Source organism: Musa acuminata, chromosome BXJ1-7, assembly GCF_036884655.1.
Source record: "Musa acuminata AAA Group cultivar baxijiao chromosome BXJ1-7, Cavendish_Baxijiao_AAA, whole genome shotgun sequence".
Classification (NCBI taxonomy): domain Eukaryota; kingdom Viridiplantae; phylum Streptophyta; class Magnoliopsida; order Zingiberales; family Musaceae; genus Musa; species Musa acuminata.
The window spans coordinates 760,706-788,589 of record NC_088333.1 but is presented as its reverse complement, the minus strand read 5'-3'; the positions used below and the strand labels follow the sequence as shown (position 1 = coordinate 788,589).

At 41.4% G+C, this 27,884-nt stretch overlaps 4 protein-coding genes across 5 annotated transcripts; 2 read left to right on the top strand and 2 right to left on the bottom strand.

Annotated features, from left to right (window-relative positions):
- Nucleotides 1-3,943: 3,943 nt before the first annotated feature.
- LOC135679809 (uncharacterized) lies at nt 3,944-5,183 on the top strand. Its single transcript, XM_065193794.1, has 2 exons — nt 3,944-4,471; nt 4,557-5,183. The coding sequence occupies exons 1-2, from the start codon at nt 4,328-4,330 to the stop codon at nt 5,109-5,111; spliced, it is 699 nt and encodes a 232-aa protein (XP_065049866.1). The 5' UTR covers nt 3,944-4,327; the 3' UTR covers nt 5,112-5,183.
- Nucleotides 5,184-15,734: 10,551 nt separating this feature from the next.
- Nucleotides 15,735-16,363, top strand: LOC135679808 (auxin-responsive protein SAUR71-like). Its single transcript, XM_065193793.1, has one exon. The coding sequence runs from the start codon at nt 15,784-15,786 to the stop codon at nt 16,153-16,155; it is 372 nt and encodes a 123-aa protein (XP_065049865.1). The 5' UTR covers nt 15,735-15,783; the 3' UTR covers nt 16,156-16,363.
- Nucleotides 16,364-17,716: 1,353 nt separating this feature from the next.
- Nucleotides 17,717-24,673, bottom strand: LOC135678082 (LOB domain-containing protein 4-like). 2 transcript variants are annotated; one of them, XM_065190444.1, is made up of 6 exons: nt 24,216-24,673; nt 23,192-23,333; nt 20,840-21,559; nt 20,333-20,674; nt 18,458-20,228; nt 17,717-18,288 (listed from the first exon to the last, which is right to left on the bottom strand). In XM_065190444.1, the coding sequence occupies exons 5-6, from the start codon at nt 18,632-18,634 to the stop codon at nt 17,905-17,907; spliced, it is 561 nt and encodes a 186-aa protein (XP_065046516.1). In that variant the 5' UTR covers nt 18,635-20,228; nt 20,333-20,674; nt 20,840-21,559; nt 23,192-23,333; nt 24,216-24,673; the 3' UTR covers nt 17,717-17,904. The 2 variants fall into 2 exon arrangements, with proteins under 2 accessions (XP_065046516.1, XP_065046514.1); XM_065190442.1 differs by having other exon boundaries at nt 20,840-21,179.
- Nucleotides 24,674-24,795: 122 nt separating this feature from the next.
- LOC135678081 (transcription factor JUNGBRUNNEN 1-like) lies at nt 24,796-26,374 on the bottom strand. The gene is made up of 3 exons (XM_065190441.1): nt 25,989-26,374; nt 25,626-25,909; nt 24,796-25,545 (listed from the first exon to the last, which is right to left on the bottom strand). The coding sequence occupies exons 1-3, from the start codon at nt 26,188-26,190 to the stop codon at nt 25,258-25,260; spliced, it is 774 nt and encodes a 257-aa protein (XP_065046513.1). The 5' UTR covers nt 26,191-26,374; the 3' UTR covers nt 24,796-25,257.
- Between the last annotated feature and the right edge of the window lie 1,510 nt (nt 26,375-27,884).

The following is a 27,884-nucleotide window of genomic DNA, read 5'->3' as shown; positions in this document are numbered from 1 at the left end:
ACCTCTTTATTCCTATGATAACAACATGAAAATATAATATATCTTCTAGTATATGTAGATGATATTATTGTTACAGGCAATGATCCCTTAGAGATTCAGACATTTTTAAAGCAATTGACTGATCGATTCTCTCTCAAAGATTTAAGGCCCTTGTGCTATTTTCTGGGAATGGAAGTAACATTTACATCCTCAAGTCTCCTCCTCTCACAGAGAAAGTATATTCAAGACTTATTATCAAAGACAAATATGCAGGATGCAAAAGAAGTTGCTACTCCTCTCTCTACTAGTGAATCACTCAAATTATGTAATGGCAGCCCTACCATGGACTCAACTCAATACCGACAAGTACTTGGCTCCTTATAGTACTTGGCTCTCACCCGTCCAGATATCTCATTTATAGTCAATAAATTATCTCAGCACCAGCCTTCTACTATGCATTGGTCTACGATTAAACGAATTTTATAGTATCTTAAAGGGACCCTTAATCATGGTCTCTTTCTTCGCAAAACCACTCCACTTCATCTCCATGCCTTTGCTGATGTTGATTGGGCAGGAAACTTTGATGATAGAACCTCCACATCAGGGTATATCATCTTTCTTGGGTCTAATCAAAGACAGTGGCCCGATCTATAACTGAAACTGAATATCGTGCTATTGCTACCGCTGCTACTGAACTCAATTGGGTCATAAATCTACTCAAGGAACTTAAAGTCAGCTCTACCCATACTCCTACAATATATCGTGACAATGTTGGAGCCATCTACTTATGTGTCAATCCAGTGTTCCACTCACAAATGAAACATATTGCCATCGACTTTCACTTCGTGCAAGATCAAGTTGTCAGACATCAACTTCGTGTCTCTCATGTCCATACGGCTAATCAATTAGCAGACTCACTTACGAAGCCTCTAGCCCACAAATTATTTTTGTTGTATCAGTTCAAGATCGATATCCTTGACAGGAGCTCGATCTTGCAGGGGCATGATAACAAAGAGATTTCCCCAACTACATAGCAGATGAGATTTCCTCAATTGCACGAGGAAATCTCTCTGCTCAATTAAAAAAATCTTCTCTTTCACCATGTATAAATAGACTTCATGTGATACTAATTGGAATGTGCTTTTCTCTGTACCTTTACAATTTCATTCTTCATTCTCTCATTTTATATTAAGAACCCTTCGAGGATGCACATTCTAGGTGGTCTTGATGATGTTTGGAATATGAGTGATTCGAGTATCAAACAAGATGTTCATAAGATGCATATGGGTCATGTCTTTCTCTTGGAATCAATCCTTTCGAGAGAATTTGAATGACGGGGCGAGGGTGTCGACGACAATGGAAAGGGAAGCATTAGTGGTAGGAGATGGCAAGCGGTGGGCAGAGTCTGCCAAGTGCAGAGGTAGGTAGGTTGGGGTCGATGATCGATGGCAATGGGTAATGGGGAGAGTCTGCGGCATAAGCATGCGTAGCAACAAGGAGTGGAGGGGTCAGGCTTCGACGATGAACAATGACAACGAGCGATGGGAGAATTGGTGGCTACAACGGTGGTAGTCATGGGCAATGATCGGTAGCAAACAACGATGAGGAGAGTCTGACGATAGTAACAATGGGGGGATAGGGTGTGCGAGTGGTAAAGAGAGTCAATAGCGAGAGGAGGCTGCGATTGTGAATAGTAAATTATTATTTTTTTATTGATTTTTAAAAATTATAAATAGTAAAAAAGAGACTCTAAATATTACTTACTATCTTTGATTTATGTCCATCACGTAAGTTCAAAATGCGTGGGACGATCAGATTCGCGCATTAAGATCCGCACGTGGGTTATGATCTCGGTCGTAATAAGATTTATTTGTGGTAATATTTATTCCATCATTTTTGGTCTCCATGGAACACCTCGATGTTGGTGGTGGCCAATTAATATAGCAGTTATGTGGTACAATGTTATGGCTTCGCATCATCGACATTTGTTTGACTGTCGAGACATACGTCCACACCGAAACATTAATGTGCGGTTATCGGGTCGGATTCAGATAGAACATGGATTTAGACCGAGTACCAATCGAGACGGCTTAAGATTCTCTACTTAGCGGATCTAATCTTGAGAATCCGTATGCGTTAACATAATGGATCGAGTTTTAAGGGTCATTAAGCAGTCAGGTAAATGGATTGGATCTCATAAGCGATGGAGCTTCTTCTCTTGGTCTAAACATTGTGGGACCGAACGTTAATGCAGATGGGAGCTGCTCATCAATAGATCACGAATCATGGAGTTAGTTCTACTGCCACGAGCTCATGTCATTTCGTGTGGCCAAGTAGTAGGTGGATGGTAGACTAAATTGGTTGGTCCCACCCGGAAAATTTGAGAATTAAATCTTATGTCTACCTTGTCTGATTATTAAGTTAAATATTACAAAAAAATTATTTTCGATAAGTTTTTAAGGACAGTAATTAGCTAGTAAAGATTTAGATGATTTATCATTTATCAGTTGTAAGAAAAGAATCGTTATTTTAAGTGTTAAAATGACAAAAAGAAAATAATAAATTAGCAAGAAATAGGAACAAGGAAAGAAGAAGATTTTTTTATTTTTTTCTTATTGAGAGTGAATGGGATGTAGTGGACATGGAAGTCCCATCTTCCAAGTTCTCTCATGCATTCAATGATGGCAACCCTTTGCATTCATTCCCCAAGTCACATTTGCCTTGAACCAAGGATCTCTATTAGTGAGAGAGAGAGAGAGAGAGAGAGAGAGAGAGAGAGAAGGGGGGGGAGGACAAATCCAACGGAATACTCTCCTCGAGTCAAGGCTATCATCACGGCTCACATAAAGTTGAGAGTGAATTCAATTTATTGAGAGAGAGAGAGAGAGAGAGAGAGAGAGTTGTATGGATATATCATGTAGTTATTGGAGTTGAACTAGTTAATAATAATTATTATTATTATTAAGTCTTGGGATGGCCTCTTTCTCTTTCTCTCTCATATGGCCCTTTTACTACGTTACTTGGCCTTAAATTGCAAAGACAAGGACATGCACCATCACGGGCCCCAAAGAGACACCTAACATTTGATTCATTAATGCATTGTCATTCACATGACCAAATCGGCGAAAAAAATGAACATATAATATATATATATATATATATATATAAAGTGAAAACTCATGCTGATGGCTATTTTATTTTACAACGTGGAAGTTTATAAAGCACTAAATGATTTTATTATATTTTTACGTGAACATGCATGTTGGACATACATTTATGTGGTGTTGATGTGACATCTATAACTGTTGGCATTTTGCAGTGAGTTAGGGCTACTATATATGTACATACATACATACATTGTACATATTAAATATCAATTAACGTGTTATTAAATGATTCACTTATCTCTCACTATCAATTATGATATGATATGGTTCATCTAAAATTTATTCACCTGATTTGAATACCATAATGAAACTTTCAAAAATTTGAGTCGTCTATGAAGATGAGATATTACTACAGCATAAAATCTTATGCTATTAAATTGTGTCAAATCAATTGTATATCATTAAACTCTTATAGTATCTAATTAGTTATTGTATTATTAATACAAGTAATAAATTATAGGTTTGAGTTTATATGTGAACATCTTATACTTTATTTAATATAATATTTATTTTTTAATTATTAAAAAAAACACATATTTCGAATCCTTCATTTTTTTTTTTTCATCTCACACACATAATATTTATGAATAATAATTAATTAATTTTTTTGTCTCTATTCTTATTATGGATGAGAAGTAATTCTTTTGAAGCAACTTATAAGCAATCATTTTTATTGTAATTTAATTTGAAGTGGAGGAGTAATTGTGAATGGGGGTGGAGGAGATGAGGACCACAGGATGAAGATGATGATGATAGATAGATAGATAGATAGATAGATAGATAGATAGATAGACAGAAGGAAGAAGATGGCAGTGGGAAGTGAATCCAAGCGTTTGCAGACACCGCCTGCACATAACTCATGGAGGAGGAGAGTGTTGGCATCCATCGCCACCTCAAGTGGGAGACCAAATGGGGCGCAGCAGATACCTCCGCTGCTTGCCGCCAAACCCCAGCATTTAATGCCGTCTCTTCCCCCTCCCTCTCTCCCGTGCATGTCCTTCCAACCCTCCATTAATGCTCCCTAACCTTGTCTGACAGTGCCCTGCCACCAGCTCTCATTAACTACCTCGCTCCTCTAGCACATCAATCAATCGCATCCTTCATCTACTCCGCTTCCTTCTTCTTGGCACCTCCTCCCCTTCTCTTACGTCTCCAAGTACCGGAGTTCTTGCTGTCGAACGATGTTGGTTGAGGTGAGCTCGAGGGAGGGGAAGCGGGATCCGATAACCCTCGACCTCCTCGGCGGCTGCACGTCGGTGGCACCCAAAGACGTTGATGCTGGCTCGAAGCCGTCCATTGGCTGTCGTGGCGACCTCCGTCCGCTGGTTCGCACTCGGTTCCCGTTCTTCGTGGGTGGTTCTCGCCTTCGCCTCGTCTTGGGCTCACGTTGATGTTTCCTCGTACTCGCAGGACCTTAACCGGCTGCCGGACGACGGCCCGAAGCCGGTAGCCGCGGCGCTCGCCGGGAGCCAGAGCGTGTGCACCATCGAGAAAGTGAAGTGGGCGCTGGAGCGGGCGGAGCGCGAGTCGCGCGGCAGGGAGATGGACGAGGAGGAGCAGCAGCGGCAGCGGCGGCGGCGGCGGAGGATGGGGATGGAGAGGAGGAGGAGGAGGAGGAGGAGTCATGAGGCATCGGACGGCTGCTCCTCCCCCTCGCCCTCGCCCTCGCCCTCACCCTCACCCTCGCCCTCCTCTTCGTCGTCCATCACGACGGCGTCGATCAAGCGGCGGGGTGACGGGGAGGAGGGGTGCGCCGGCTGCGACTCCGCAGGCGGCAGCCTGGTGGCGGCGGGCTGCCCTAGCTGCCTTTCCTATGTGCTGATATCGAGGATGAACCCGCGGTGCCCACGCTGCGACTCGCAGGTGGCACCGCCCTTGGCGGCGGCGGCGGCGGCGGCGGCGGCTCCTCCGCCTCCGCAGAAGCGGCCCCGCATCGACCTCAATTTTGCGCTTTTCCCCCTGTAAAATTACTTAATTATATATGTATATAAAAATATACAGGCAAGAGCAGTATAAAACAGTATTATTAATTTCCAAGTCCTCGCCATCATTTTATTATTATTATTATTATTATTATTATTATTATTATTATTATTATTATTATTATTATTATTATTATTATTATTATTATTATTATTATTATTATTATTATTATTATTATTATTATTATTATTATTATTATTATTATTATTATTATTATTATTGTTTTGATGCTTGTGGAATTCATATCATTTTTATCTCTTTACTGCTTTATCCCATTCCCTGGTAGATTAAATCATCAAATTTATTTATAGTTGTAAGTGTTGGAGAGGCTATGCGTTAAGCTGTTGATCATCGTACATCTAATCTAATATTATTTTTCTCTCTATTGTTATGGTATCAAAAATAATAATCTAGTGACACATTATACCTTCGATAATAAGGTGCACCGCTTATCAATCATCATCATATAATTTAGTTTTAATTCACCTAAGGTTTTTGATTGAATAGATTTTTTTTTCCTAATATTTTGATGCACACAGCTACACCACAAGTAAAGTAGCCCAGTCCAACTTGTTCTTCTCATACAATTCCATATACTCATTCAATGGAGGAGGCGATGGGGGTTGCAGCACTCCGCAAGTCAGCTTCGACAAAATGAGTTGGCGACTCGCTTTCGTCGTTAATGTGCATGAAAAGGATGCAGCAGGGGCGGTGTGTTGGAAGGAAAGCTCGACTTGTTGTTTCTAACAGGGAGGGAGAGAGAGAGAGAGAGAGAGGCTCCAAATTAATGTGCTCATACTGATCGATCTGTCATGTCTCATCCCGACTACAGAGACAAACATGACCATCCCCTCTTCTCTCTCCGAATCCCCTTCTTCCACAATTTCTTCTTTCTTGTCCATTTCGTTCGTCGGTTTAGCTGCATCAGTTGCACCCAAAGAAGATACGAGTGGTTCATCGGTTGTACACATTTCATTCATTTTCTGCAACCATACTTAAATTAATTATCAATAGTTGAGCTCTTGATTTCTAATCGGATCGCTTTTGATCGATGATGATTGACAATACGATATTTTTTTATGTATTTATACTTATTTTTAGAATATTTTGATCCAAAATATTTGTTATCGTAAATTATAATTGTCCGACGTGTAAGATGTTTCAAATTAATCCAAGAGCTTGTCATGAGCCTGGGAATCAAGGTTAAGATGGTTTAACAAGATATTATTATTATTATTATTATTATTATTATTATTATTATTATTATTATTATTATTATTATTAAAATATTTTTTATTATTAAAAATAATAATAAAAAATGTAAATATATAATTTATATTTTCTAAAGAGATCTAAGGTCCGACTTGGATCCACTATTTATCAGATTCAATCAGTGACCGTGAGACATGACGTACGGGAAGAAGAAACGAGTCATAACGGGTTTCGTCCTCATGCACTCACTCCACGCATCGCCACCACCGCTGCCTGCATCTCCATTGTATCGTTGCCACCGCGCGCGTGATGGGAGCCTCGTCCGCGCCCGCCATTAATGCCGCTGCTGCTGATGAATGCGATGGCAACAGCAGACGGTCGGAAGAGTCAACATGACAAACCATTCACACCATTTATTATTGGGTTCTTATGCCTCCATTCCCCATCATTTAATAACATCACTTTCCTTCTCTCTTTCGAGCTTTTATTGGGACAACAAAAATTTCAGGGTTTGATTTAAATAAATAACAAAGCATCTCTCTCGGTGAATGAATGCTTGAAACACAAATTGACCTCCAAGAATTCATGACTATCTATCTATCCTTGACTCGATTACTTTCTCTCTCTGTTTTCCAGGATGGAGGTTGGTTTCTTTCGAGGATTATATCTATGGATAGAGAGAGAGAGTCGTCGAACAGCAAACTCTGACATGGGAGAAGGAAGGATTAAGTATCCCAGAGGAAGTAGAAGAAAATACATTCAACTTCTCTGTCCCGATTGCCTCACTCCATATCCTAAATTCCACCTAACACAACTAATCCATTATGGTGGATGCATACATTCAACATGTCGACAGTCTTGGGTAATTCAATGACCTCGATTGCAAGGTTCTGGTCATGATCAACAGCAGAGTAGCTACCTTGGTCACTCTACGGAGAGATCGCCTTCGATCGTAAGATTAACGGGAACAAGGTGGTATGCATGAGGTCTGCTGCTGTTTGTCCACTTTCTGGCTACAAAATTGTTTCCAGCTTTGGTAAGCTAGAGATTATGATATGAATCCAACCGGTTACATTCGAAATTAAATTCCTTGAATCCAACTAGCTGTGGCAACCCCTAATGCATAAGGAATCCAGATCCAAAAGGCATCATCATCAAAAGAGTATAGGAATAGGAATGCCTTTTGATAAATTAAATTATTATTCCGAATTCAACTCCAGCGAAATCATGATGGAAGAAGACATTTTCAAGAATCATTAACTTTGCGGAGTGACCAAATAAATGCTTTGATTGTACCATATAAGTTAATCTGAGTGCTAAACAATCCTATGATATAAACAGGTGTAACTCATGCACTTGTATCAAACAGTAATGGCCGCATTGGACATTTCCAAATTATAGCAATCGTAGCAGGAAGAAGAGAACAAAACATGGAGTTCTTCAGCTTTGTCCTTATGATCATGTTGACTACACAGAAAATGTTGAACATCACATGGAATTAATTCTAAGCATCCCTTGCTGACAGCAACCAAAATCTAGTGCTGCCAGTTCAAGCAACACTAGGAAACATGGACGCATGAGAAAGAACATTGGTGCGCATCCCAGTGCCCATGGAGATGAAGGTTGCTTCCACATCCTGTATAGGAATGTTATTTCGGAAGTTGGTGTTTGTATTGCAGAATCCAAACCAGAATTGCTGAAACTTTAGGATGACAGGACTATTCCTACCTAATGTTTATCTAAGGTGGGTGTTTGGCTTCATCAGATGTCCCAAGCACCAACAAAGAAGGGTCAAAGCAGCAATGAGATCGAAAGATGAAAATAAAACTGGTAGATTTGTCAACATTACTATCTTCGCCGAGTATGCTTCATAGGGTTTCTACTGTAGTCTATCTATGTAATAATTTCCTGTTCTTAGACAGCATTGCTGGTTTGTTTCACTGTCATTGTGCTTGAGATACAGCTGTATGCTTAGTTTTAAGTCAACAAGTAACTGGTTTTGCTGAAAGGGATTGCTTTAATTGGATTTGTCACCTTATCTTTTGTGTGTGGAACTATTCAAGGCTGATTGAGACATTGGAATCGTAGACCAGAAAATATAGTGTTCATTCAGGGTCGATAAAAATGTGTATAATAGAAGAGAGCAAATGCATGATTGGCAGAAACATATCAAATTCCATGACCAAGTATGTTAGAGGTCTGCAGAATAATTCTCAGCAAATGTATCGATTATGAACATGGACTTCGAGCTCCAAGGAAAGCGAAAAACAAAATGATTCTCTTGAATTGAATGGGTGGCGAGATGGAAGAAAGGAATTCTAATCTAAAGATTTCATATGACTCCTTGGTCCTGAGATGTCAGCTTTACATTTTGCTATTAAATATCACACTGATTGCAAGATTGTGATCAAAAGTGGAACTCAGCTCTTGCCCATACAAAGTTGAAAACAGTATTAGGCCTTGGTATAATTCTTCTAAATCAAGTTCTTCATCTTCATTTATAATTTCTGGTTCTTGCTTGTGTTTAAACTAAAATTCTCACATACTGAATTAGATGGAATGAAAAAGAAAGGTGACCTGTAAAACATCTTTAGTAAACATACTTTTTTTCCTTTTTTATTTTGAATTTGAGGAAATACTATATATACCACTTGTAGCCGTAAAAGAACAAGAACACATCGATGCATGCATCAAGTAAACTACATGTCTTTTCCAAGGTTTCCTTGTCCAGATATTTCTTTCTCTATTCGAGTTGCTGAATGAGCTCAAACAAAAAAAGATCTTTAAGCAGAAGGAAAACACGGCAGCTAAAGATGCCATCTGTTTTGGGTTTCTCCAATGCCGTCTCAAAAGGTGGAATAGATGCTGCAGAGAAATATCCCAATGGCTTAGCCCCAGTTGGTATATGGCTACAAAGAGCCAATCTGCATTTGTCTTGGATCCCAGACAATGAATTGAATTCATGTTAGTGAAAGACAAGGAAATAGAAAGACCTTTGTTTATGAGGAAATAGAAATACTTGCTACTCATGAAATAGAAAGACGACAAGGAAATAGAAATAGACTTGCTACTCATGTAAATCAACTGAAACTAATTTGTTTATGAGGAGCTTTAATTTTTTATTCTATTGTTTCATTCAGGGTCAATTAAAATAATTTTTTTATTATGGTTAAAAGTGGTTAAGATGAAGTTAGTTTCCCAAGAGATATTACTCGCAATGACATATTTTGAAGGGGTATTTTATATCAAAATATGAAAGGGCCAAAGTCAAAAGTCTTGGTCGTTGTTGTCTTCCTGGAAAGGAAGCCGCCAGATCACATCCGCGTTAACATAGCTCATCAGCTTTGTCTTGTCCAAGTACTGGGCATTCAGTGCCGGTGACTTGTATTGCATTTTTCTCTCCGGGAAATCATATCATATCCCACCCACCCACATCAAGGACTACAAGTCCAGCAGAGTCATCCTCGACCACAAGTTGATGGCTTGAGTACTTTGTTACGCATTAGATACGACCAACCTATCTATCTATTTTCCTTTTTTCGGTTTACATTCCATTAGAGCATTAATGATCTGCACATAATAAATACAATATGATTTGATTAACTGCTAAGCAACCTTCTACATATCTATCCTTCTGAAATTTCAAAATAATTAAGAAAATTATTTCTTTCTTTGGATGGACAGATATGAAACATAATTGCATTTCTGTATGCAGTCGGTGCACATGAGAATTGAAACTTCACAAATCAAATGCCACATTCGTTTGATCAGATCTTTGATCATATGAAAGATGCTTTTTCTTTTTCTTGAACAAAAGGCAAAAGAAGAAAAAGCAATACAAACCGAAAAAGCACCAAATTTAGCTTCAGAAAAATGTGGTGCAGTAAGTAACATGAGACCTAAGTATCAACAACAGAGAGCTTCTTCTCTTCGGGGAAGAAACGGAGGAGTCCTCTTCGTGCTGTGCATCACTTGGCTGTCATCTTCAACACTTGCTCAAAATGCTGTGCATCACATGGTATTCTAAGGACGCCCTTCTGCCGGTAGCCAAACTCCTGAGCTGCCAACTCCAGCAAGCTCACAAAGCATGGATGGTCGAAGGCCTTCACGCTCACCACGAACCTCTGCAACTCCTTCCCTGTGCCCACCATCACCGGAACATGCCCTTTAGGCGCTCGATCTACTCCGCGTTCCTCGGCTGGCTTCCCCATTCTCCTTCCGATCGAGTGATCGAGCTGCACATCTCTCTCCCTCTAATATGTGTATATATATATATACATATCGAGTCCCGGAGAGGAAAGCTTGGCATGTTTGACTCGAACGTCACGTTGTACGGAAGCTTTTCAAGCCACTGGCATGCAGTTAGATAGCTTATAGTACTTCTTTGTCTGGTCTACACTCGATGAACGTAACATGAAGAAAGGGAGGTGTGAAACCGGGAGAATGGGGGACTGTTCTTGTCTGCTTAGGGGCTCCATGGAACCTTCAAATGCATGTCTTGGATGGAGGATGGGAATATTTGTTTGACTTGCATTGTTGATGAAGAAAAACACGGCTTCAGATCTCACAAAAACCATCTTTCTTCTGGGTGTTTTCCTATGATTGTTACATGCATGCATGCAGGTGAAGCCTGCGGACTCTTTTCACCGCTTTAAGCTCATACTCACAGTAGCATTCAGCTCTCTCGGTTGCTCATTCCTCCATGGAAGATGGGAGTCAGCACAAGAAAAGAAGATGTCCCACCATGACATCGATGCGTGTGTGACGGTGAGATGAGAGTTTCAGGACGGTACTCAAAACGACATGTGAGTTCCTCGGATTGAAACGGTGGGCGATGGAGATGGTATGGTGGTCTTCGTTGAATTGGAGCTGATCTGGCCATGTGAAGCCCCTTTTAAGAGCGTGGAAAACGAGAACAGAATCTTTCATGTTCTCAAATGCTGCTGGTTTTTGATGGAAATTTTTGGGCCAATATATTTAGAATATATAGAGACGCATCCAATATCTGGCCAAGTTTATTATCACATCAGATTGATCATCACAAATGGCATCAAAATGATCAAATAGAAAAAAAGATTATTATTTTTAGGATAGTAATTTTGATCGATTAAATTGATAAATTAATTATCTCATTTCAATCATAACATAATAAATATATTATCATGTCTCATAATTAGATCGATTAAATCGGTTTGATTGTCCCAAAAAAAAAATTACTAATTTAATCCATATTGATCTTATCCACGATAGAGTTAGTTAATGATTGATTCCTATAAGACTTCAAGCTTGTCTAAGAATTCAACCATTTTATTTCGTTTGATTCCTCCGACGTTAAAGTCAACAAGGCAGAAGAGGAAACGGATAAAGCTAAAGAAGTCATCATGCACAGACATCAATGTCGAGTGCCGACATCGAACGCTTGGAGCCTAATGTGAAAACTATGGAGCATGTGATGTGGACATTCGTCATCAAATTGCATCGTATTTGTTGGTCAATAGTGGAAATTGGGTCAAACAAAGTTGCTGATGCTACTACGATGTATCATATGTGATTATATGTTCTTGGATTTTATCTCTCGGGGAAGTGATAAGAAGAACCGCAAAGAGTAAGACAATGACATGTCCTCATCAATTAATTCGATAGGTAATCATGTCTAGAAAAAGAAAAGATGAAAGTCATTCTTTACTTATCTATTTATATGGACAATGATTCAAGATAGATGATTATGTGCTATCCTCGTTGTCACGCATGTGAATAAGATATCAAAGAGAGACTATTGGAGATAGTTAGAAGCTACTTCTTCATAGAATATCTCATATAATGTTCTGATCCTTTAGTATAAAGACTCGTCTCCAACATAATGAAAAAAGAGACTTACTTTTTTTGGTCACCCATATCTGCACTCATATAATTCGGATTACTAACTTGGGTATTGGAATGATCAAATCAAGAAACCTCTTCCGATCTCGATCTTCATGTAGGTGGTACCTCAGGAGGTCGATGTTTTTCACCTAGGCGACACCTAGAATAGTTTATCCCTTTACAACCAAGTATTAAAAGCTCATCTCCAACACTCATAATCTTATGTTATTAACTTGGGCGTTAGAGGGACCTAGGACTAGGTCGAGAAACCTCTCCTTACCTCAGTTTTTATACAGGTGGCATCTCAGGAGCTCGATATTTCCATCTTGGAGGCACCTCGAATAACCCTATGCAAATGGGTCCGGCTATATTGGGCTGATTAAGATATCAACAACTTCTTCTCTTATCAAATAGTAATGTATGACTTTTTTTTTTCTTTTGAAGCATATGTATAGGTAGTCATCGATACATTATACTTGTTTGACCGAGAATGAGATTTGATCATATGAGATTAACGACGTGGCACAAGTAAAAATGTTAAATTAGTCCCATAAGGTTGATAATGCAACATTGTTAGAAAGCTAACTCAACCAAGTTGTTACTTCATAATTGTAACCTAATGATTCAATGCATGATCTCATAGTCCATCAATGATCAAATAATGCGTGTAATCATTCATATCATTTACCATCGTCTAAACCTAACAGTTCCTCATCACATAAAAATCCCTCCAAATACTCATTAATATTATATAAACAAATCTATACTAATTAAGTTTCATAGCGTATATCTTTGGCATAATTTTTGCATGATCTTTCTTAACTTTCCGACACATCAATATAAGATGGGCTAAGAATTAGATCACGATTAACTCCGAATATAGCTCATAAGTTCGACAATTAAAATCTATCTTAACACAAAGCAAGTGATATTTATTCTATATCTTTAGGTGAAAAATATAAAACATAAAACCCAAATCTCTTATAAAATCCAACATCCAAATTTAATATGATGAACTCTATATTTAGGCTATAGTGATATAGTGAAATTAATCGAGAGTTTAGTCGGCACATATCACAAAAACATTTCGTATGGGACAAGAGATGGTACCTAACTATACTAGATGGTACCTAACCATACTAGATCAGGTACCACATTCATCCCTTGGCTTTGTCATAGTTTGAGTAGATATGAATCATAGCATGTCCTTATGACTCTGCAAATTGGCACATCAATGGGCCAATAAGAAGGAATGATACCAAACTTATCCACACCTACCCTTTGTTTCAACTTTTTATCTTTGTGTGAGGCCTAATTTTTCACTTCAATTCTCAAATCAATTCCAAGGTTAACGAGCCCCTAATCAACCCCAATCATGGTTAGTTTATATATATATAATCACCTTGGTGAATGTGCAAATATTCCTACGGAAATAATTGGGTGCATACAAATGACAGATAGAGCAACAATTGCTAGACACAATGGACTTGTGAATTAAATTTTTGTGCATGTACCAAATCTTGCTCATTTCTTGTCATTTTATTGATCGAGGGATTTCATTTTATGTATAATTATGAGAAATGAGTTAAGAAACTTTGTTTCTTTAATAATAGGATAGCAATCAAGAGAAGCAATCCAATGACACCAATTCAGTGTTGCAACAATCTTTCTTTCTCCCCAAGATAAATATATTCTCAATAACCTGTTCTTATTGATCATTAAGCACACATAATTGGATAACCAGCTTCATACTTTTTTTGAATATGCAATTTATAATCATTAGATTGATCATCACCCTTGATTAAATGGTCCCTGGTAATGATTTTTTTTGGCATAATCGCAAACAATCTCGCTAGAGTAGATGCTAATGGACAATGTCGATTGGTCCGATGAACATACTTGGTCTCTTCATAGATAATTCTTTGTGATTGTCATGTTTACTATGTAATTACTTATGGATGAGTAGTTTTGTCGACAATGTGGAGAGTCTCCAAACAATTCTTGGTAATTATTATTATACTTAGTAGGAGGAAATTACTCTCCGCTCGATGTCGACGTATATGGCTGATTGATCATCAACGTAGGTAGGCGTCGGATTGACAATAACATATGGAAAGCAAATATACTAATTTCAAGCTCGCAAGGATAGTAAATCGTAGGTTCATGGAATCGTAGATGTAAAAGAAAATTCTTTTCCTGACATGCAATTGTAAATTCATGCATGCCATGCCAAATTGGACATCATCATGACCTCCCCAAATATTCAGAAGAATAAAATATAAAACACCTTCATTCGTTAATGGGTGTAGGAACTCCCAAACACAAAAGCATCATCGTCGTCATCACTCGCCAAACACCCAACTGAAGGTGGATAGTTTACGTGACTTGCATGGGGATTGGGCAGAAGCACGAGGGGAAGTCTCGTCTTCGTGCAGCTTTTTGGCTTTAGGATACATTAAACTAAGTTACCATAAATGCTTAAAGAACGCATGATCGACTCACCAAAGGTCCGGCCGTGATCAGTAATGTACGGTGTACGTCATGGGCGCACTCGGTAGTTTTCTAAACCCAACAGATGCATCAGTACCGTCCGATCTACGTGGATATGCGGAATCGACGATCATCGTCGTGAATGCGCGTGATGGGATTTGTCGAGGAAAGCCACTTCCTATTAGTTATTACCATTGTCGTCGTCGTTGTTACAAAGGTAGCGGAGAAGTGGCTCCCAATCCAATGTCGAGGAAAGCCACTTCCTATTATAGGCATTTAGAGCGAGGAAAAGGCGACTGACTTGAACTTGGATGAATCACCGAACAAAAATCGGGCATCATCCTACAAGTTGAATTAGAATATATGTTCTAGTCTTCCTAAGCAATCGTATTCTTGAAATAATTCCACATATAAATTTCATGTAAGTCCATATCCAGTACTCCTACCTCGAGCATTGCAGTGATTTATGCTAGCGATGGAGGCCATTTGTGTGTGGGGGGTGGAGATTTATCGAGGTTAAGTGCAGCTTAATTAATTGAAATGGGTGTTGTGGTGCACAAGGTGGTGGGTTTTATACTCTCTAACTATGGTATCATGGAACAGTGTGTCACGGTCACCGTACCAAATGGACTACGGAAACCATATCATCCACTTTACCTACTCCACTTCCATATTATATATCTTCACAAGTATTAATGGTTATTAAGATTTATTTGTTTATTAAAGCTTTCTCTGGTGGTGTGGACTGATAATACATTGGTTTCCTCGTTGGCTTTTGCGTTGACGCCACGTTGATTTGGATCCTATGCGTGCCGCAATTCTACCGCCGAATTTAAGACAGGAATCGCCAGCGCGGCACACATCAAGAACCGCGTTGTGTGTGGATCGCTACGCAACTCGTGACGCTAAAACGGCCCCCACGCGTTGAAAGAGCCGCTCGCTGTTGTACGAAGAACAGCTAAATTGGTTTACATAGATATAAATAATGGATTTAAAAGTCCACCATTTTCCACTATAAATACGTACCCACCCACAGCGGCGGAGGCCACCTCGGCTCTCCTCGTTCGCCATCCTCCCACGGCAACAGAGAATGATCCGGCGGCTGTCGAGGGTGGTCGACTGCGCCCAGTACGAGTCGCTGCGTTGGTCCGGCAAGGGGAGGCGGCACGGGGAGCCGGCGCAGGGGCACTTCCCGGTGTACGTGGGGGAGGAGATGGAGCGGTTCGAGGTCCGAACAGAGCTCCTCGGCCGCCCGGCCTTCGTCCGGTTGCTGCGCCTCTCCGCCGACGAGTACGGCTACGAGCAGCGCGGCGTCCTACGCATCCCCTGCCCCGTCCCGTTCTTCCGCCGCCTCCTCGCCGCCGCTTCCTCCACGGAGGAGGAGGAGGAGAAGAAGGAGAAGGAGAAGGAGCTCCTGCGATCCTTCCCCGAGTTGCTCCTCGGTTCCTCCGACCGGAGTTGACCCGGCGTTTCGAATCGCTCGTCCTCTCGCGCCCCCACGGTTTCTCGATTCCCGGTTTTGCCCTTGCAATCCTACCGCAGATGAACCGCCCGGTGCGCTCAAAGGAGAAGGGTAGTTGTGGAATTTTGTGTTTCTAATCATCGAGTGTATGCACTATATCGATTGTAAATACGAGTGTATTATGCTTAATATGAACAATTAATTATTCTCTTTGTCTTTTTTTTTTGCCCTTAAATGAGAATAATTGCTTATATAAGAATTTACCCCATTAAAAAGTATTTCCCAAACGTCATTTATTGCTTGAAAAAAAAATTGGGCCGACAAAAAAAATTAACATCTTCATTATTGCTTATATATATATATATATATATATATATATATATATATATAATGCAAGACGAAAAAGATGATTAGCGTTAAAAGCACACATCGTACGAAAAGGAAGTTTGGATTCTCTCATGATATATGACGACGAAATGTCAACGCAGTAGGTATCACAAATAATCGCCTTAATCTGTCTTAACAGAATAATTTGTCCTAAATAAAAAAAAAGAACTCTTTAATCATGTTTTAACTACTAGAAAATTTGAGCTCAGCTGATCCATTCTTCCTGATCTTAAATTCTTTTATGTGCGACTTAGAGCACCACCGGACATCTTCTGCGCTGCACAAAAGCAGAAGCTCCCATGTCTGATTGAATCTTACGCTTGGGCTTTTAGTTCTGGAGTATCTTTCACTCCAGTTGGGTCTGACGGGAACATTTGATCTTTTTGTTCCATCTATACTCTCTATAACAACGTCTCATCCATCAGAATTTGACGATGCAATCAGCAGCTGTGATGGATTTTGTCATGGCCATCTCCCTCCCTCTGCTTCTCTTTTCGATGCTGCTGGGCTTCAGCTGCTACTACCTGGGGAGGCTGAAGGGGCGGCAGGACGCGCGCGCCCGCGTCGGCTTGCAGCAGAGTTAGGAAGGCCCATATTGTGCTCGGCAGCCTTCTCTACGTGTGGATTCATGTTTGTGTTTTGATTCGGTGTAACTTTTGATCCATAAAATTGAAAAGATTTGTGATGATTTCTGATCCAAACACCACAAGAGACTCTGATCTCGGTAAAAGTTTCTTCCTTTCTAGTCCAAGATCTCATTTACAGAAGATGATCGCAGTTCCAATCGCAAGAAGGAACCTCTTGAGCCCCGGTACTCACAGAACACGAGCTTCTGGTTACAGACCACCTTCTCCTCCTCCTCCACCGCCAGCGATCTCGGCGATCTGGTGGCGCTGACACGTTCCTGTTACCCACTTTACAGTTATATATAATGGGGGAACTAAGAGCCGTGAGTGATGGATTCTGCTGCTTTGTGGAACTTGTAGCAAATCTCACATATTGGTATTTCCTTCTGTCGTGTTACAATTTAATATACTTCAAATGTTATTCTTCTGCTTGGCTTAATGCTTAGCTCACTCGCATCTTATCTTTTATTGCTGTGGTGCTGAGCCTCTGCTTACTTATCAATGATGCTAATTACAGAATGAACAGTGTAGTGATAGCAGAATAATTATAGACATTATGTTAGGAGTAAATGACAACAACAGTACAGTTCTACACACAAGCACTTCAATTCTTGTTATAAGACGATGTCTGCATCACATGCAGAGTCTGTATCCAAAAGAAAAAGAGCTGCAATATTGCCATCTAGATATCAAAAGCTATCTTTATAAGACACGAGAACAGCACTGGCTGATGGTGCTAAAATGACCAAATTGGTGGTTCTGATCCCAGGTTAGTCTGGTCCAGCACCACCATGTCCAGGGCGAAGACTGGCTTGGCATTGACGGTGTCAGGCTCCATCAGCTGGTTGTGAGTGGGGGACATGGAGGAAGAGCCCGTGCTGGTGCTCCCTGCGCCCATGGGGCTGTGGCCAAGGCCAGCGTGGGCGAGGGAGGCGGCGTGGCTCATCCGCAAGTGCACCATTTGTGCTTGTGCCATCGCCAGCTGCGCCTGGAGTGCCTGGATTTGGCGATGGAGGGTGGAGATGGCGGCGACGCACCCGTACACTGGGTCGCGCACCCGGGCGTTGGCCTCGTACACCAGGCTGCTCACTGCGTCTCCTCGGTGCTGCACTGCTATCTCCTTTGATCACACAAACAATTTGAGTCGCATGGTGAGTTATGAAGCCATTCTTTTCATGTAATGTCTTGTGGTGATCGCAATCTTACAAGCACATTTTACACACACACACAGACCGACACCCACACCCACACCCAGAGAGAGAAAGAGAGAGAGAGAGAGAGAGAGAGACCTGCAAGAGCTTGCTAACGTTGCTGGCGCCGAACACCTTGTGCACGTTGGCGAACTTGTGGGGCTCGTCGGCAGGGAAGTGAGGAGCAAAGATGCAATCCTGCGTGCACCGCCGCCTGAGGAGCTTGCATGCTGCGCATGGCGAAACCGTGTTGTGCTTCCTAGCCACCTCCTTCATCCTTGCGCACACCGCTTTCCGAGCTGAGTTGGGCGACCTTCGGCCTCCTCTCCACAAGCCCAGCAGCCTAACTTTTAGCGCCCATGTCGCAATCCTTTGGGGGAAGAGAAAAGGCGAGCGATGAGGAGGAGGACGAACAAGGAGACAGTAAAGGTAGAGGGGAATGGTGAGTGTGACGGAGGCGGAGACGGTGTGGGTATTTGAAGCGTGAGGATATTCTCAGAGAGGCCCCACTGGGGGGCGAAGTCGTGCAGATTTGGCAAGGCAAGAACATCTCGGTTGACAAGATGTTTGTTTACGGTATCCACAGTCAATGTGTGTGTGTGTGCGTCCATGGTGAAGAAGAGATTTTAACTCTTGGATCTTATCTTCGACCATGTTTCCTTGTCGCTTCTCGTGCCCTTGTCTGGGCTTTCGAGGTCACAGTTGCAGATTAGTACGCGTAGAGAGAGAGAGAGTGGCCGCCATGGAGCCTTGTACTCCGTGTGGCTATCTCGGGATTCAAATGTAGCAAAGCGAGCGATGGCCTCGTCATCACCATCATGCTTAGTTCTGCATGCCCTAACACTACCAAAACCATGCATACTTTAACCTCATTCCTGCCGTAGAAAACAGTGACTTCTCATGCCAACACTGTGAAGAAAAGGTCACACTTTGAACAGCGACAGAGGCACATCAAACTATTTAGTGACATCTTGAGATGATGGGGCACGAGAGAAGAGCCAAGCCAGGCAATTTCCGCAGAGTCTCTCTCATACATCTACTTCCTGTTCATATATACCCATGCTATTTACTGTTACTCTTTCCCTCCCAGTTCTTTCAGTATAAGACAGGAATGATGATGTAGATTTTGGAGGAGCACACTGGAAGAGAGATCCATCGAGTGAGACCTCCACTGCAACAATCCTCCTTTGACTTGCTTGAGCTATCTGGGTTTTGAAGAATCTTCTTTTTCAAAGGTGAGTTAATTTGTTTGGAAGACCATCATGCATCAATGGTCTTAATTAACATGAGAAGCTTAATTAGATTCTCATCCACATGGGGCCCTCTCCACTGTCCCTGCCTGGCATTACCCTACGACTGACACGTGATCAAACAACAGCAGAATGGCTGTCATAAGGTGCAAAAAAGCTTTCAGTGGACTGAAGCCAAGCAGAGGCAGGCGGCTTTGGGTAAAATTGTCAGGCTCTCATGTGTCTTGTGTAAATAGGCAAGCAGAAAAGGATCACATCAGAGTACTCCCTAGGACTGAACAATAACAGTCTGTTCTTCTTCCTCTTGTCATTGGATGCATTCCCCATATGACTGAACGACTACAAGTTGTCTGAACTCTGATATGCCAATGGAGTAAGTTGCAGTGTAGAAGGACAATGGCTAGCAAGAAAGAAGGGTTTTCCCCATGATATTTCAGAACTTGTAACTGATGGTTCAACTCGATCTAAGTTGTTTCTTTACTCTCAGAAGGCTATGCGTGAGTGTGTCATCCATGGACGACAATGATTTTCCTGTTGCAGGCTGTCTCAGAGATGGGGAGAACTCGAGCATGGAGTGAATAAAACCAGTCTTATCAGGTCTTCTTGTCAGGTAAAAAGCTCTGTACAAGTTCATTTTTAGGATGATAAGGAAAACAAAAAAACTTGCTGATGGAGGCAATAAAAATGGCAGTAGAAAAGAGATTGATGGGATGAGAAAAAGTACCTCAATGGACAACAAGCTGTGCAGCAAAAGGTGCTGCTACTTTTGCCATGGAAAAGCAGAGCTTGCGTGAGGGGGGTGAAGCATGCGCAGTGATGGGGCTGAAGTAGAAGTAATCGAGACTCGGAAGCAGCTCTTCCAGCATGAACACATATAATTAGAGATTCCTTTGTTTGTTCCCTCGGGGCTGCCTCCTAATCCAAGCTTAAGTCTGAAGTTCTCGCCATCTTCTTCCTCCAAATCTCTGTTAAGAGTTCGCCATGGTTGATGCCGATTGCAAGAAGGAAGAGATGCGTGGGGAGTTGAATCATAACATGTATCTCTGAAATAGTAGAAAATGATGGCCTGCATGCATGTCAAACGAACAAAATGATTAGACTTGTTAAGTCTCAAACCACCGAGAAACTTCCTTTATTACAAGACAATTGTATTCCCACAAATCTCATAATTCGATGATAGATTAAGATTTAGTGGCAAATGACTAGATTATGATTAAGGATTAGTACTAACCTTTACAAACTGTCTCCGGGCTCCATCATCAAGTTGCATGAACTTAAAATAATCTGAGGTCTGTCAGCCACAGTCTGCCATCTCATTTGTAGGATGAAATTTTCTGGAAATAGAACTGGATATAATGTGTCGAAGAAGCCTGGAGAATTGCCGATAGCTCAATGAGTTTATATTGTTATTGATGATGTTTACATGCCTGTAATTTTGAGGGATACATATGTTGTAACTGGTAATCTAATCCCTGTCTCTGGTGAAGTTGAACCATGGAGCTTCGAGAAAACAGTAAAATGGAGGCCTCTCATGGTTCGCCAATACAATTGCTGGATCAATCTGATTTATCCTGCAAATATATATCGCAGCTAAAAAATTAAATTGAAATTAATTTTGCAGATATACTCGCGACAATGTATCATACGGGTAAACAAAAAATAGTAAAGTATGCAGCGATGAAAATCCCTTCCGGTTCCAAGATGTTCAACTAATCCACCATGAAAATGGCATCATGTTGATTAATCTCAAGCTTCTGGAATCAACTAAAAGCTTACTGATCTCAGATAAGCAATTATCTTTGTTATAAGGTTTATCAGATACCCAACTCTTTGCGGCTCTGCTTTGGATTGCATTTAAAGCATCAATATTGATATGATCTCCCAGTCTTCTGCTACCGTCTTCAGCAGCTTAAGACCCATAGTAAACATCAAAGAGCCCAGCAACACTTCCCTGATGATGATAGCAGCAGTTACTTACCTCCGAAACATGCTCTGGTGATCTTTTAAGCTTCAAATTTCTTGACACAAAAACTGTGGATTGCTTAAGATCAGTAAGACAGGTCGTAGTGATCTTTTTACCAACAACAAGACAGCAGATATCCCATGAAAACTTGCGGTTTTGAATATGTGATTGAAGATACAACAGAATACCATTCTGTCCAACCTCACATCTACTAAGACTTACCATCCACAATAAAGAATCCTTTGACAAATGAACGGTAGCTAAACTTCTTGAAGTCGTTGTATTTGCTGTATACTTTGAAATTCTCATATAGCCAGCGTATCGATTCTTGGAAAAAGCCAAACTTGGCTCTCCAGTATAGGATGCAAGTCAAGGTCAATCTTTTCAACTATTATTAATCTAACTAGTAAGATGAACATTTGGCATGAGCGTATGTTCATCTTACGCATCCACGAATCCAAGCCTACCTGTCTAATGATTGATCTTTTGTGACCATTGACAAGATTGTCAAATGTCATGTAAGCCATGTCTTAGTTCTTGAAATTTAAGGCCAAATAACATAGATGTTTGGTGGTGAAACTAAGTTTGATGTTTCAGTGGTTCCACTACCATTTGCCAGAAAGTTACCTTAGGCTTGCAGGACGGTAACTTTCAGATGTTAACGCTATTAAGTATCTGAAGAAAGCAAAGCCAATATGATCCTTATGACTGTTTCAGATGTTATCACATTGAAGTTTCTCAAGAAAGCAAATTCAAATTGTTTCAAGAAATATCTGTTTACCTTTAGGACTTCAAATTCTTCCATCAGTACAACAGATTTCAACCCAATTACTTTACCTGTGGTTTGGACCAAAAGCCTCTTTTCTTCTATTTTCCCCTTCCATTTTGCCACCAGGGATCCTAAAACTCAACTTTTATAAGTTGACAAGGCTAAATGAGCAGGGTAAAATATATGAGATATATTGCCCGAGCATTCATGGGCCATCTACCATGAAACACTAGCAAATATGGTGACTCAGCACTAGAGTCCAGGATCATGTGCAAGCATTAATAGAGAAGCTAAAGATGACAAAATTTTTAATAAGACAAGCCATATACAAGTTTAAAGCCTCAGAAGGATGAAACTGAGTGAAGTATTGTATATTCTTTATAGCCATTGAAAAGTCAAAGAGGTATTTTTTTTTTGTCACATGCAGCATACTTTATGGCCTCATGCAAGGGCACTCGAGTTATATGTATTAATAAATATGTGTTAGGAGTTGTCAGTGGAATACTGGTGCACTTTCCTTTGTTTTAATTATAAGATGTGGAAAAAGGGCAAACAGAGCTGCAGCAGGTGTAGAATTGAGAAAGTCCTAAAACCAATATCCATGGAAATCTTTTTCTTTTTCTTGATCTTATCTGATCGACAGAGGCTAGCACGATGCTGTACAGAGTGGACCTTCTTTAGGAGAACAGAATGAATTAGCAGGTGAAATGTTACCATATTGAACTTGACTCTTGTTTTAGGAAAAAAGGACAATCATCAGGCCAAATTTTAGATGGTTGGATTTTTGACTCAAAATCTATGATATTTAACATTTAAAAAGAACCATGTTAATGAAGACATGAAAGAAGTACCTTCATGATAGTATCTGGTGTAACATATAGAGCAATTCCATCCATAAGCTGATACTTGGGATGTCAAAAGGTAAGATATCATGGATCGAATGAATGATCCTCGGTTATAGGCAATGTTTATTTCTCCTGTACTCCATTCAGCCTACACAAAATTAAGCATGAGTACAACAATATCATTTGCCTTACGATTTATAGGTTTGAAATAGACAAAAGAATTTTCAGATCATAATATGATAAACTTTTTGTCTTCAATTTAAGTTAAAAGGAAATGGAAATATATATCCTCTGGATATCTGGAACAAAGCCAGCAAAAAAATTGTAAAAATTCAGAACTTTTGGTGAAGGACATCGAAATCTCACGAAGATGATACCAGAAAAATGGATCTTTAGTAAAGCAATCATCCAAAGAGCATAAACCTACAAAGCAAATATCAAGATGGGTACAAATGTGAATAGGATTTGATGTTAGATTTTTGACAAATTTGGCAGGCAGGGTAGAAAGAGGAAATCATAAAGCCAATCACACTTTCACATGATGTACTATGATAAATTATCATTGACATAAAACACACAAGACATATTTCCTGAATTTTGTTCATCTGATTCATCTGTTGTCCAAGTTGAAATCACAATGTTCCCCTAAAAAGAAGTTGACATCACTACACATCACATTGATCATAATTGATTTCAGGGTCCTTTGTATCATTGACTAATCCATTAATATACTTGCATAGAAAAAAATAACAACCAAGGTCAAGATATCCTGCGTCTACAGTAAGCAGTCAATGATCCAGAAAAGACTATCCATCCAAGAAAAAATATGCATATCTTTCAACACTAGCGTCTTGTTTTCTGATGGCACTGGAATCTTTCTTCTCAGATGTTCTTCGATCGTAGACCAGTTCATAGATTAGAATTTCCGCCGTCTACCGATCAACGATGCTAACGCAAATATTGTTTGACAAGAGAAAGGCCGAAGACAAAAGGAAAAGAACGATCTTTTTGGGGGTACAAGGGAGCTCACGATCAATTGAGAGCGATTAGGGTCCCAAGAGACCCAGGTGCGGTCGAATATGGCGAGGAGAAAACTGAAGGCAGCCGAGGCGGACCATGAGCCCGAAGGCGAAGGACTGCAGCACCGGGCGCGGCCCGGCGGGTTGATGTCCGAGCCCCGGGAAGCACCAACCGAGGCCGGCGCCGGAGGAGTGGACGCTCGGACCTTAGGAGCCGCCCACGGCCCGCCGCGCCTCTCTTCATCATCGGGGATTTCCCTGTGAAGAAGGTGGAGGAGGGGCCTGCGGTCATCGGAACAGTGTCCATTTAGGGCTCAACTGTAAGGTCAGAGGCAGGATTCAGGGTTTGATATGACGCCACAGGAGGGGCCCAGATTTGGGGAAACGCAGAAGAAATAGAAGCTCCTGAACCATGCCTCGGAAGAAACAGGACATCCCATACCGATGGGCCCCGGTGGATTTCCGGTTCACGAAACAAGCACTTACTACGGTAGATCAAAGTCCACCGCATCAGATCGAAACGACAGAGACGAGACACCGATCATTATATTCAAATCAGGGATTCGACAAGAGTTCAAACCAGGCACGTGTCATGTTTGAATCGAGTATCTTATCTCTATGACGACGACCTCTTATCTATCCTGAGAGTCTCATCCAACGAGAAACAGAACTCCTTTTGAGAAGGTCTTTCTGTATGTATTTGTAATTGTGACATCTTCTACTATTTATTAGAATCTTAATAGCGTAGGTTTACATTTAGGATTGAGCTGTAAGTAATGAGCAACGCCTCTATTCTCTCTATTCTATGCATGTAAAAACTCCACAGACAGCAGCTCAGTTTGCTGCATTATTGTAGCTAATGTCAGCGTGATGACTATGTCAGGAGACTGCACCGTGAAGCTCTTGCAGCATAAATTATCTTTCCGGGAAGTGAACTGCTGCCCTGTGTCCCAAAAAGTTCCCGATCACCATCTCTTCAACCCAAACATGATAGATTCTCGGGAGGGAAGTTTGGTAGCAGGACTCTTCTTTTTTCCCTCGGAGGCAACTGCTTCAATCTGTTATGAAGTCCATAATCCTTCCGAGTTCATCCCATTTACCATCTCCGCTGAAGAAATCATCCATGCCTGGACTCTGAACCATGTCGGGACACAAGGCCAAGGGAGCTTGCTTCATCAACTCCCAGTGGCCTGGGCATACTTGGCCGTTCTCTCCATTGGAATAGCCCGAGGAGGCTATGCACCAGCAGTCGTTCCCTGCAGTGCTTGACTCGGTTGGCGCATTTGGTGTCTTCCTGTGGGAGGCACTCTTCTTGAAGATTCGGCAGATCGTCCAGATTTCCTACACAAAGCGATGCAACAGAGTTTGATCAGCATTCGAGGATACTGCAAACGAAGGATTCGTTCAGCACGTAATCTCACAGCTTCACGCTTGCACGGAGAATTGCTGTCGGTGATGTTGGGAAGGCGGAACTCATGCATCATCCATTCCGTTTTGGTACCCTTTCCTGCACTCCCTCGGTAGTAAACCAGGGATTTCTTGAGGCCGATGCAGTCGCCGGAGTTGCCTGCGGAGTATATGGGCCTGTCGATGCCGGTCGCCTTCCAGAAACCTGACCCGGTCACCCTATTTGGCCTGATGCTGTTTCTGTACTTCCTCCCTCTGAGGCAGAAGAAGTACTCCTCGTCGCCACCAGTGCTCGCTTCTGCAAATATATCCAGCAACAAATGAGCACGATCGAGCTGAGTCCAACGCGATGTTTCCATCACGTAGATCCTACTTACTTGGTAGATCCCACGGATCATATTTGTAGATATCTATCTCTTTGATGATCTCCATGCTGAGACGCTTCTTGGCCACCTTCCGCCGGAGATAAAACCCCACGAGCTCTTCGTCGGTGGGACGGAACCGGAATCCCGGAAGAAGAACATCGTCTTCGTCCTCCACGGCTCCCTGTTCTCCCCTCTTGCCCATCCTCTCCTCCATGATCTCTCTCTCTCTCTCTCTCTCTCTCTCTCTCTCTCTCTCTCTCTCTCTTTACCCCTGCTACTCTCCTTCGTGAGTGAGAGCTAGCTATAAAAAGTGGTGGCCGTGGCCGTGGGCTCGGTCAAGTCACAACATCTGAAGCTTCCTCCCACCTTCTCCCTCCTTATGTATCCTCCACCTCAAATGACTTCTTCCTAACAAGCAGACACATGACACTAACACTAATTTGGTGACGGCTTGCTGGGGGATGTACAGTTTCTTGGTGCACAACTATCAGCTGATATGATGCAGACATTATTGTAATAAAAGCATAATATATTGGACTTGGGAAGCTGAGAGCTCAGTCTTCACCTCATACATCCTTTGCTTGGGACTTGATCAAATGGTTAAATGCTCTATCTCCTAAAAATTTGAAATAATTATATATTACCTTCTATGGTTAATATCCTGAGAGTCCCTAAACTTATAAAGGTAAAATATTTAACCATAATTTTTCTTACATCATTAACTTCGTTAAGTGCAAATGAAAATAATAAAAATATAATTTTATTTTTTTAATTATTAAATTTATATCTACTACTCACACACCACACTTGCTCGACCTGCACTGCTTGACCTTTGTCGCACTTGCAATGCTCGCCACTACTGCACCTATACTACTCGTCGTTGTCGTCGCTCCTACATCACTTGACCATTGCCTCTCCTGCATCGCTTGACCCCATCGCACCGAACCCGCTTGACCATCGTCACTCCTACACCCTTGTCACCACTATACCAGACCCACTCGACTGCCGCACTTGCACCGCTTGCCATCGTCGCATCGGATCCAACTCGCCCACTGTCCTGTCATACCCACCTTGGCTGACGACGGTTTCATTGTCGTCAGAGAAGGTTGCTACATGTGTGTCTCCGCTTTAGAATCGATCTGACAATAACTCAGTGTTCCAGCTATACGTTGACGCCAAGGTCTAGTAGTGGGACAGCCTCACCTTCGGGATCACCTTCTCTGGCTGGGACTCGTTCGTCCTCAACTAGAAATTACAATTGTCCCCTCGCAATAGTCGTCTCTCCCTCTCCTCTCGCAATGCTCAACTCGTCGTCTTCCACCCTAAGGTCGACGAGATCTCCCTCCTCACCGTTAACACCACCACCAACCCCGTCGTACGATCTATCTCACTTTTTTATCTCCTCTATTCTAATATACATATGAATCAAATATCTCAACCGAGCTAAAAAATATGCTTAATTTCACTTCCAATATTACATTAAATCTGTTCTTATATTGTTAAACAAATGCATCATCAACCAAACTATTACTTCTTTGCTTTTCATATCAATAGTGGAGGATTCATGATAACATTTGCTAGTAGAAAGTATGCGGCAAAGTCCTCTCCTATCTTTGTTTGCAACAATTCATATGCTCTATCCCCATAGTGAACATGCCCAATTATGTGACAGGTGAGCAATGGATGAGCAAGTGCGACGATTGAGTTGAGTCTAGTGTGGCGATGGTGAGAGATACAAGAGAGGTGGCGGTTGAGCAATGCAGTGACGGTGGTCAAGCAATGTAGGAGCGATGATTGAGCAGTGCAGGTCGAGCGAGTGTGGTGGGCGAGTGACGGGCATGCAGGTAAGAAAGAGGAGAGGAAGAGAAATCAATTAGGGAATATAAATTTAATAATTTTTAAAAAAAT

Bases quoted from the DNA above. Each gene is read 5' to 3' on its own strand.
- LOC135679809 (XM_065193794.1), top strand. From the start codon at position 4,328: ATGTTGGTTGAGGTGAGCTCGAGGGAGGGGAAGCGGGATCCGATAACC. The intron at 4,472-4,556 runs GTTCGCACTCGG...TCGTACTCGCAG, and splicing joins GTGGCGACCTCCGTCCGCTG to GACCTTAACCGGCTGCCGGA.
- LOC135679808 (XM_065193793.1), top strand. From the start codon at position 15,784: ATGATCCGGCGGCTGTCGAGGGTGGTCGACTGCGCCCAGTACGAGTCG.
- LOC135678082 (XM_065190444.1), bottom strand. From the start codon at position 18,634: ATGAAGGAGGTGGCTAGGAAGCACAACACGGTTTCGCCATGCGCAGCA. The intron at 18,289-18,457 runs GTCTCTCTCTCT...GTGTGATCAAAG, and splicing joins ACGTTAGCAAGCTCTTGCAG to GAGATAGCAGTGCAGCACCG.
- LOC135678081 (XM_065190441.1), bottom strand. From the start codon at position 26,190: ATGGAGGAGAGGATGGGCAAGAGGGGAGAACAGGGAGCCGTGGAGGAC. The intron at 25,910-25,988 runs GTAAGTAGGATC...ATATATTTGCAG, and splicing joins TGATCCGTGGGATCTACCAA to AAGCGAGCACTGGTGGCGAC. The intron at 25,546-25,625 runs GTGAGATTACGT...CGCTTTGTGTAG, and splicing joins CTCCGTGCAAGCGTGAAGCT to GAAATCTGGACGATCTGCCG.